Source organism: Rhodamnia argentea, chromosome 8, assembly GCF_020921035.1.
Source record: "Rhodamnia argentea isolate NSW1041297 chromosome 8, ASM2092103v1, whole genome shotgun sequence".
In the NCBI taxonomy this organism is placed as follows: Eukaryota; Viridiplantae; Streptophyta; class Magnoliopsida; order Myrtales; family Myrtaceae; genus Rhodamnia; species Rhodamnia argentea.
Window position 1 is genome coordinate 9,745,387 of NC_063157.1, and position 10,773 is coordinate 9,756,159.

The 10,773-nt window shown below is 39.9% G+C and overlaps 2 protein-coding genes across 2 annotated transcripts; both read right to left on the minus strand.

Moving 5' to 3' along the window:
* Positions 1-1,174: 1,174 nt before the first annotated feature.
* Positions 1,175-2,008, minus strand: LOC115736535 (arabinogalactan protein 13-like). The gene has a single exon (XM_030668279.2). It carries the CDS (start codon positions 1,897-1,899, stop codon positions 1,720-1,722), a length of 180 nt encoding a protein of 59 aa, XP_030524139.1. The 5' UTR covers positions 1,900-2,008; the 3' UTR covers positions 1,175-1,719.
* Positions 2,009-7,215: 5,207 nt separating this feature from the next.
* Positions 7,216-9,314, minus strand: LOC115736534. Its single transcript, XM_030668277.2, has 5 exons — positions 9,164-9,314; positions 8,795-9,051; positions 8,050-8,320; positions 7,876-7,953; positions 7,216-7,482 (listed from the first exon to the last, which is right to left on the minus strand). The coding sequence occupies exons 2-5, from the start codon at positions 9,049-9,051 to the stop codon at positions 7,432-7,434; spliced, it is 657 nt and encodes a 218-aa protein (XP_030524137.1). The 5' UTR covers positions 9,164-9,314; the 3' UTR covers positions 7,216-7,431.
* Between the last annotated feature and the right edge of the window lie 1,459 nt (positions 9,315-10,773).

A 10,773-nucleotide genomic window follows, 5' to 3' on the forward strand; every position in this document is an offset into this window, starting at 1 on the left:
CAGACTCCCATGTGCTTCCCAAAATGATAGGGCATGCCACACGTCAATTTTCCTTTTTCTTTTTTTATTTTTTTAATTCCCCTACCAAAAATCCCTTTTATCCGCTTAGCAAAAATGTTTTCCTTAAATTTGTACCAAAAATCATAAAGATGAACTTCAGACCATTTTTTTTAAATCATTAAGCAAAGCCTGTTTAGATTTTAAATTAAGGAAAACCGTATATCTCGATCTTGCTTAAACTCCCGGACTGATTTCATGAAGATCAATGAAATGGAGCTGCCTTGTTCGTGAAAAAATGGGAATCGGATCACACAAAACAAGTGAAGATGGGGATTGAATTTTCTCTTTCCGTCTTTCTTATCATTCTTTAAACCCGAATTCTAATACGGAGTGTCTCAACCCGACTCTCTTATCATTAGGCCAACTCGTAGACGAGACGTGATTGATTCAATAAAGCTCCATATTTAATCTTTCCTTCCCTCATTTTTGGATGAAATGTCCACAATCATGGACCATGACACATGACCTTCCTTCGGAAGACTTCTTTGCAAACATAATTGAATCTTTTTGACAGCAAGAGCAACATGCGTCAACTTTTTAACATTAACAGAAAAAGAGTCACCGACAAGAACAAAGATTACTGCCAAAGTTTTCATTCATGTGCCTGATGATAGGTTTGGCCAAATTGCATGTGTTCATGATGGAAATTGTGCCAGAAAGAATGGTCGGTCAATCATGGTGTCTGGACTGAGCCTTCTTCTCCAACCACTCACTGCCTTCCGCACAATCCACCTAAACATATCTTTTTCTTTTTGGATGATTCCATTTAGGAAAAAACATTTCCTAGTTTCACATTCCATCATCAGAGGCACCATCAATTCTCCAAAGTTCACTACAATTTGGCAATATTCACATAGTGAAGTTCGCACAGTAACTGGTTCCCTGCATTTTGGCAACTTTTAGCAAATTTTATGCAATGTTCAAATCGGCTTGATTGCTAGCTCATTCGCAACATTGCGATTTTAAGAATAAATCGATTCAATTTATCTTATATCAAAGGCTACCCTCAAATATAATGAAACGAAATGAGATAGCAATTTGAAACGAAAAGAGAAAACACGCGCACAGCAATTACATTTTGTGCTGATGAAATTATATAGGGAAGAGATCGAAATTGCTAGAAAAAAAAATAATAAATATTAGGTCAAGAAATTATTACAAAGACAAATGAATCCTCCAAGACACAAAAATGAGAAGGGCATGAGGAACATATTACAAGAAGAAAGACAGAAAATGGGAGTGTGTCTACAAACACCCTCACATCTCATGTCTATCCATATTAATCTAAGACAAAATATACCCACATTCCCTATAAAAACAACATAATTTTTTCATACTCAATCAATGCTTAGTATAATACAAAGTCCCCCACCAAGCGCACCAAACTAAAAAGCAGATCTCAGCAATCACATCATGAACACCAAAATCACCAGAAACTCTGTAACAACCCCCAAGAATCTCATGTGTGTACAAAAGAATAAATGAGACAGAGAGAGAGAGATGTGATCTTAGGGAGCATACATATCAGAAATTTAAAAAATAAATAAAAATAAGGGGTGCAGAGTGGAAATGTGCAACACTTCTATGAACTAAGTGGTCATTGCTTTTTTTTTTTTTTTTTTCCTGTTTGGTGGGATGAGCGCATGAATTGGAGACACTTCAAAGAAGCAACCCGAAAGCAAGAGCAACAACGGACGCGAAGAGGGTGGGGACGAAGACGGTCGCATCGGAGGCGGGGCTAGGCGCTGGGGCCTCGGCAGCAGCCGTCTTCTGCACAGTGGCTGCGGCCATCAGCACCACCATCATGGCCACAAAGAGCTTCATCTTCATTGCCTCCATTTCTCCTCTTGATTATTGATTGTTGAACAAGAATTTGAGAGTCTCTCTACTTATGAAGTCAGAGAGAGAGAGAGAGGGGGGGCAAAGGTAATGTAATGGCATTGATACTGGGCGACATGATCACTATATATAGTCTGCAAAAGAGGAGAGAGAGATTGACAGGGTGGATCTTGGTGGTGTTGCCAGACAGCTGGCTCTCTGCAAATGTGAGGGTACCCACCTTTTGCTGTATTCTTAACTACTGTTTTGGAAGATTATGGTTATTTTCAGTTAGTGTTTTTTTTTTTTAGGTTGTCTCTCTTTTTCTTCTTTTCTGTTGCCCTTGTGGGTGTGAAATGAATGAGGCTTGAATGAAGGAAATTCCATTGGGAGTTTGTTTTTTGAAGGAATGGACAGCTTGTGTTCCCTTTCCATATTGCGGTATCATATGCTGTGCATCTACCATTAGGCACGGACATTGATCTGATATTTCATACATATCATACAGTATTACGTCGTATATCTACAATCTAAGTATCAGACAATCGAAGAGAAAATAGAAATACGATACACTGATATGTGGTAGAAGTTTCCATCGAGAGACATTGCTTAATCTCATATTTTGGTGAAGCCAGAGGAGAAAAAAGTAAATTTTAATAAAATAAAGGAGGATTTTTTCAGAATCGGTCACTGGAAGAATGTAGATAGAAAAGTACAATTGATGCATTAAATAAGGATGTTACAGCCTATGGAATAAATCTTTGAACTTTTCTTGGTGGTGAAACCTAGAAATAAAATCATGGAATAATCTCATAAACTTAATATCAAAGTTACAAGTCTTTGCAATTAGTCACTGCTTTAATGGGGTATAATCTTTTCCTAAAACAATTTCATTAGCCTATGAAAATGACCCATCGCCAGAACCTGCAGACTTGCACTTTGATGTTATAGCTGCTATCAATCATCTAGGGAACAACTCGTGTAATTAAATTTAATAATCTTGTTAGAATCTACCTTATGACATAATTTGCAAAGCCATATGTTTAAATGGGAGATTATTGTAGAACCAATGTTAAGATTGGAGACATATGACGTGAACAGCCTGGAAACCTAAAGTCTACATGAAAGGGAAATTGCAACAGATTGGTAGGTGCTTGTGAATGGATTTATGTAGAGCAAAGTAACCCGAGTTTGCAAGGGACTTGGTGAGTTTGTTGTAGGGTCTCTATATTCCGCTGCTCATCTCGAGGAGAGTCTAGACGAGAGTCATGCATGACAGATACGGAAAAGAAATGCTCGATTTGATTTGAAGAGCCTACTCTAAATTAGAATCATCCCAGCATTTTACAAGAAAGATCGCTCGTTGTAATTGCGAATTCCGGTCCCGGTAAGCTTATGTAACTTATGAAGGAGGGGCAATCCGAATGACCGGTAAACATTTCCGAAAAGCGGAGATCAGAGGTTCCGAAAAATTTCAAATGGGTACTCAAATTCTTCAAACTTTCCAACAGCGAAAGAAGGTTGTGACCCCACGAGCATTCTCGACCTCCTCAAGAACCTGCGTGTGGGACAGCCCCCTGCATTGAGCTTTTTCACGTGAAAGGTGGCCAGGAACTTTCCGGACCACCCTGTGGACCGTTGCGAAATTCGAACAGCAAAAAATCATTGCTTTCCCTCCTCGCCCAGAGCGCGGAAAAATTATCAAAAAAAAAAATTATTATAATTATGTCAATACAATCGTAAACTTTTTTTTTTTATTAATTTAGTCCGAAACCTTTTACACTTATGTCAATTCGGTCTTTTCAATCAACTTTGGCCGACCAGCATCGATGTGAACGCTGGTCAATGATGGCCAGCGCTGATGTGGCATGTTTCACGAAATTTCAATTTTTTCATACTTTCTTTTCTTTTCTTTTTCTTTTTTTTCTAGCTTAGGGCCGGCGAGGGCATCCTAGCCCTCACCTATGGCCGGTGAGGGTCGGCCGGCCTAAGCCGGAAAATAGAAAAAGTAAATAAAAGAAAATAAAAAATTTACAAAGTATAAACAAAATTTAAAAAAAAATTGCACAAACATAATTAGAACTTACCACGTCATCATTGCTCGGGCAAAGTTAGCCAAAATGACTGAATTGACAGAAATGTAAAAGATTTAGGGCTGAATTGATAAAAAAAAAAACGATTTAGGATTGGATGGGCACACTTATAATAAATTTTTTTGATAACTTCTCCCTCCGGAGTGATGAACCGCTGGTACAGCTTAATCATTCAATTTGAACATGGTCTATGTTTCTCCTTAACGTGAAGAAAGATGGTTGATGAGTAGAGAGACGCTCAATCAATGAATCAAAAGTATCAACAGCGGTTGCTCATCTGCCACGATCAATGACTCTCTCCCCCAATTCAAAAATTCTCACCATTTCAAACCAAACCCTCATGAATGGTCATCGTGGCCTCAACGTCCGGACAAATTGATTTGATGTTTTGCTGGACACTACGGCATGACAGAAACTTGAATCTTTTCGAGCGTTGCAAGTCACCCTGTAGGTTCCTCGTAGAAGGTTTCCTTTATCTTTGCTCCTCAGAGATATCATTAAATTTCAACTTTGGCTTCGTGTCAAACGTGCCATCCTCCTCTAACATCTTAATATGCACCATGTTCTTTCATTTGTTTTGGTATAGCGGGTCGGTTTTCGCACAATCTCGATCGGTCCACCTCTCCGAGCGTGATCTTAGGAGCGCAACCCTCCCCATGTCGGACCTGGCGCCTTCGGGATTTCGCCGCTGGAGTGCTCCTGACAAGGCTTGAATTCATAGTACAAAGGGCGGGGCAAACTCCATTGCCGTATAAATCGAATACCCCTGTTGATTCCTAGCATATATACTATATGCCTCTCCATAATATAAGCTGAGCTCAGAGCGTAATACCAACCTCTTAACTTTGTCCGGGGATTTCAACAAGAGCAAATGTAAGTCATAAGATGAATTAAGTCGGCGGAGCAAATATGCCAATGAAGGTAAGACTCAACTAGCCACGAGACGATGCCGACTCAAGACCTGAAGCAGTCCGGGTTCGAGCTGATTCGAGTACTTGCCATCGGCTATTCGACAGTCGTTCATCTCGCCACCGTTCGTCACATCACATCCTTAGCTATGTTCATACGTACTTGGACACGTCCTAACTTTTATTTTGCGGGGTTATGAAAAAGAGTCCAGATTGAGTTTTCCCGCGCTAGGTGATTCGAATGTCTCATTGCAGTTTTTACTTTTCCATTACTTAGATTCAACATTTTCATATTTGAACAGTGTCATTACATAAAATAAATAAATAAACAAATTCATTCATTTAGAAGTTTCCCACATTTAGTGTTAGAAATTTGTCTTCACTTTCGCTAGTTTTGTCATAATGTATTTTAAATTCATTTAGGTGATTTTCATAGAGCTCGTGTTATTTTGATATTTGCTTCAATTTTATGTTTGTTATTGACGAGTGATTTTTATGGCGTGCATCCTGATGCATGGCCATAGAGATTTGCTTGTTTAGGAGTAAAAAGTTGTAGAAAAGATTGCAAGACGTCAGGCAAAGCTGGCGTAACCAAGTCATCGAATCCAAAATCTCCAATTCGCAGAAGTAAAACCACCTCTCGCACCTTACTAGTTTCCTAATCAGCCTAGAATAAAATAATGGTGACTCTAGTCTCAACCAATTAATAATAACTGAGAAATCAAGTTGTGATCGATAGGATTCGCTCGCCTAGCAATTCATTAAACCACCCCAAGTTTCATCTCGAGAGGCCGCAACACTAACCTCACCCATGGAATGTCTATCCAAATCGCTGACCACGAGTTTTCGACAGAGGCAAAGGTTTCTTTCACCGAATTTCATCAATAGACACAAACACCATCGATCACCCGATAAAATCAACAAGCTTAAGACTCTATGTGTGTCCACTCGCGTGCGCGGGGCTAGGTTAGTGTGGTTCTTGACTATCTACATTCTTTAGATTACACGAAACTTTGGGAATTTCTCTAGTGTTATCGTCTCAAAGTCGTAGATTTCTATAACCCCCCATAAACTCAGAGCACGCCTCATGATTCAAAATCGTGACGACACCTCAGGGAAGAGTTGTTCTTGACCATCTACATGGATGGCTATTCTGGCTAATTGAAGAATGAAATAATCCACACTAAACTTCAAGCTAAAAGGAAAAAAGGAAACCCCACTCTTTTTACTTAAAAGACAAAAAAGAAATGAAAACCACGCCAAATTGCATAACAAGTTATGCAGCTCCTTTGGAACCATAACAGGCCTTGCGTGACTTCAGCTCCCCTAATTAACAAAGGTGGAAAGTCGGGAAAAGAGATGAAAGCCATACCCCTTTTGCATTGGTACCAAAAAAGGTCGGACACCTTTGAGCCACGCCACGTAGGATAGCCGACGTCCACGTTAGCAATTTCCAATCAAAATTGGATAGATGAACTGAATTGATACCGGTGTAAAAAGATTTATAACTAAATTGGTCCAGTTAAAAAATTTGGGACTAAATCGGTACCGATGAAAATAGGTTTTAGGACTTTTTTGAGTACTTTTTCCCCTTTTGATACCTACATATTTACTGGATTTCAGCTAAAGTTTCAAATGGACAGGACAAATTAGAAAAGATGGACTGAGTAATGTGCACCATATAACCAACCCCATCTCCTTTTCTGGGAAAATTCTTATTCCTGTTTTTTGGTACCAAGCTCTTGAGACAAGGCAGACATGTTTACAGTGGAACGAACGTTAGTTAGATTGTGACCACTCAGTGATCTTTCCTCCTCTGCTATTTCCTGTTTTTGGAAGGACAGGAGGAAGGATAAAAGTTGAACGGCCATTTTGACTAGCAAAGGGCAGAAGAGGGAAAAAAAAAATGAACCATGTGAAAATTATTGTGCCTCGTTAAAGGAGAAAGTAGAAAATAAAATTTCCATTTTTTCAAACTCTAATTCGTGCTAATTTTAGATGCATCCGGATTCCTCACAATGATTAAGATGATACGGCCACTCAGGGCATGCGGATCCAGAAAATTGAATTGAAAAGCAAGCAAAGAGATGAGGCTCCTTTGAGTTTTGCTTTTGAAATATACCTTTTTTTGGTCAAATCTTCTGGTTTTGGTAATTTTGACTTCACTCTTTAATACAAAACACCAAAAACAAATCAAGATATGTAAACAATAACACACAATGATACACATGAATTTTTCACCAGTTTTTTGGGGGTGAAAAAAATCAGAATTTTTGGGTGAAAAATCATGAGTAACAATGAGAATAAAGTGCCACAAAGACCTTAGAACACAAAACTACCATGCCAAGAGAAATGTCAAAATCAACTAAAATTTCCAATGAATCCTCTACAAGAGAAACAAGCATACCAAAAAGATACCCCTCTTCCCCGCTCTCTCTCTCTCTCTCTCTTGTTTCTATCTCTTGAAGCTATCATACTAATGAAGAAACAAAATCATACATTCATTGTCATACTCGACCTTTCTGTGCATTCTTCTTCTTCTTCTCCATCTCTCATTCTGAATCACTCTCCATGCTTCCCATTGCCTTCAACCCTCTGGGCTTCTGCATCCACAAACAACACCATACATTTTCACATTCAACATATCAAGATCCAATCTAATTCTACCATCTCACCATGAACAACACCCGCCTTCCCTCCTCTCCTCCAACCAAAGAGAGAAATTTCATTTTATTTGGCAACAGTGGGTAATGAAAAAAGATGAAATTGATCAGATCTCTCAAGAGTGCCCATTTTGATTACATATTTTCCATTTGCAGAATCTTTCCACTGCTCTTTAGAGAATTCCTGGTCATTATTTGATTTTCACTCACTTCCTTGGATGATGGATATTATCAGCAACACAAACAGAAAAAAGAAAGGGATTTTAAGCTGGTGAGACAATATCATCCAACATTCACGAAAATGAAAAACAGAAGACACGAACACTGGTGTACCTTCTTCGAGGCCTTCTTCTCTCGAACCTCGTATCTCTCCTGGGACAAGTCAGAGAGCCAAGCACCAGGACTTACCAACTGCATACACAACAGAGAGTCCAATACAAATTCAATCGACAGTAACTCATATGAGAAAAATTGGATCTTCCACATTCCTATGAGAAAACAACTTACGAGCACACTTCTTTGGATCAATTTAGCCCTTTTCTTAGGCCTCTGAGGGAGCTTACACCCTTTCATCGCCATGAAATCCTCTTCCTTCTCCTTGTTGGACAAGGAAAGAAACAATTTGGGCCAAACAACCGGGCCTTTATCGTTCTTCATATTGTGATCCAACAACACCTTTCCATTCTCATCTGCCCCCAACGATCCCCTGGTCGTGTAGAACCGGTCTTCCTTCTCTGGCGAGGCCTTCCGTTTATTCATGTGCGCCTCCGAATTCCGACTAATCAATCACAGTGTACCATAAAAATCACCAGTGTTGAATTTTGCTCTCTTATTTTTTAATCAAATCTCACTTGAAAGGTAGAGATATGGACTGATGGAGTAAATTAAGGGTCAAACAGTAGTGTAACTGCCAATGTATGATAAACAGTGGTAAATCAAAGGCATCTGCCAAGCGATTCATAAGCTTCTGCATCTTCTCACCATTATTCAATAACCTAACACCACCCCTAATAGTGCCCTCCTTAAATACTCATATCAACAACCAAATAAAAAGGAGAACAAGGAAAAGGAAATATCCCTCATAATTTTTCAAGGAGAAAAACAATACAAGGGCAAGGAGAAACAGTGCAAAGGGAAAAACTTTAACAAATTCCAATAAAGCACCAACACAACTAGATTTGGATTTCTTCTTATTCTGTCATTATTTTCTCTTTTATGTTATCCAATTTCCCAGGAGTTATTTTGGTCTTACCTGTTGAGACCTCGGTGAGGTGAGTGATGGGATGAATCCCTCTTGGTATTGACGACGCCGTTCATGATTTTCCTCTTCCCAAAAGAATCAGAAGACAATTTGCTGGTGCTGCTGTTATTGTTGGGGGTGGTGTTGGTGGAGGAAAAATTGTGGTCTTTGTTCTTGACCTTCACACATCTGTGTCTCTTCCTATTCCCCCACTGCAATACAAAATCTGGCTCCTTGGCTCTCTGATTCTTCGCTTCCTTCTCCATCATCTGCAGAACAGAAAGAAGAAAGGAAAGAGAATAAACACCCAATACACTCGGCCTCTGAATATCTCCGTCAAGAGCGAAAAAAAGAGAGAAAATTGCAGCAAAAACCATCAACCTCAAGATCTACAGTCCAGGACCCATTAATGAGATCCTCCAAGCATTCACCAAAAGTTTTAACAGACCACGAGATGATCAGGAATGCAGTGGCAAGAAATGTCACTCAAAGAGTTTCAACTGGTGCGGGAGTCAAAGTTGCGAAATTGCTCAGAGCTTTTTCCGGTTCCAATGGGAAAAAACAAGATTTTCCCAGGAAAAAAAGAGGTGGAAGAGAAGAGAGAGAGTAGATCAATGCGAGGAGGTTACTGGGTGTGCAATGGTTTTTGTGGGAAAGGGTTAAGAGATCGATGTTTCGGCGGTCTCCTTGTGTTATCTATCTTTCACACTCTTTCCTCTGTTTCTCGGTTCTCTCTCTCTCTCTATGTGTGTTTTTGTTTCACCCTATTGCACTTTTCCCTTGTGACTGTTCATTGTTATACTTATGAACATTGCTTTGCATACGCGAGTAGATACTTTAACTGAAACCAATCTGGGCCGTCTGATGAGCAATGAACGGTCCGATTTGTTTCCCTCCAATTGGTCGAAGGTTGGAGGCCCCTCCCCTCTCTCTCTCTGGGGTTCTTTCTTGGAAGTTGGGCAGGAAGCAGAGCGGACCCAAGGTCACGTGATGGAGACCGAGGTCACGTGACAGCGTTGTCAACTCCCAGCGCAGCAGCATTCTGAAGTGACGAGGGACTGAGAAAAAGGGCAAATCAAGAAGGCATTGCAGTGGATGAATCTTTGTGCTTGTGAATGTCAAACCTTGCTCTCTCTTAGCAATTTTTAGCACCAAAGAGACTAGAGAAGACCCGAGTGACAGTCATTGCATAACGAACACATTCTCTTCATCCCGTAGTCCAGGAAACGAGACGGCAAACAAAGAGATTGTGAAACCCGAAATCATGGGGCAGCATCGATCCGATTACTTTCCCCGAGTTAGGATTATCCACTTTACTGTTATCATCGTCGAACTATACGGTTAGAACCACTTTCCCAAAATAGGGTTACCACCTTGCTAATTTGAAGAACTCCAGATGGGGAAGAATTATTAAGAATCTCAGGACTCTTCAAATTGATTCAAAATTCTACGTATCAACCGTGGAAGGAAGAAACAATTAACTATAGACGGGTTGGTAATTGAACAAGAATGGTGCAAACTAAGAAACAATAGAATTCGTGGATTATATTGCAAACTGAAAACTGTACAATATCCACCTTTCTCTCCTACAAATACAAAACAAACTGCAGCGCATCTCTACATTTTTTCTAGCTACAGCATTTTCTCAATCTTTCCCCTTGTGAGGGAAGGAATTTGTGTGAACTATTTGTCATATACTTTTCGATATTTCCGCCCTTTACAAAAAAAATAATCCTATTCTCATCTTGAGACACACTCATTTGCAGGGTGACTCCGAGAACCCTCGTCGATGCTGGCTCGGAGCTGAAAAACTCAAGCGAGATCGGGCTGAGATGGCCTCTGAATTCCATCGGTACAAGATCAACTCAACATGTCTTCATAATGGAACTCGAGCTCTACACGAATGACATCTTCCATGGCTGCATTCCTCCAAAATGGCATAATCTGAGATTCGAGAAGCCCGTACGTGATCTTCAAAGCCTGCTGGCACT

Bases quoted from the DNA above. Each gene is read 5' to 3' on its own strand.
- LOC115736534 (XM_030668277.2), bottom strand. From the start codon at position 9,051: ATGATGGAGAAGGAAGCGAAGAATCAGAGAGCCAAGGAGCCAGATTTT. The intron at 8,321-8,794 runs GTAAGACCAAAA...GTGATTGATTAG, and splicing joins CCTCACCGAGGTCTCAACAG to TCGGAATTCGGAGGCGCACA. The intron at 7,954-8,049 runs GTAAGTTGTTTT...TTGTGTATGCAG, and splicing joins TGATCCAAAGAAGTGTGCTC to TTGGTAAGTCCTGGTGCTTG.
- LOC115736535 (XM_030668279.2), bottom strand. From the start codon at position 1,899: ATGGAGGCAATGAAGATGAAGCTCTTTGTGGCCATGATGGTGGTGCTG.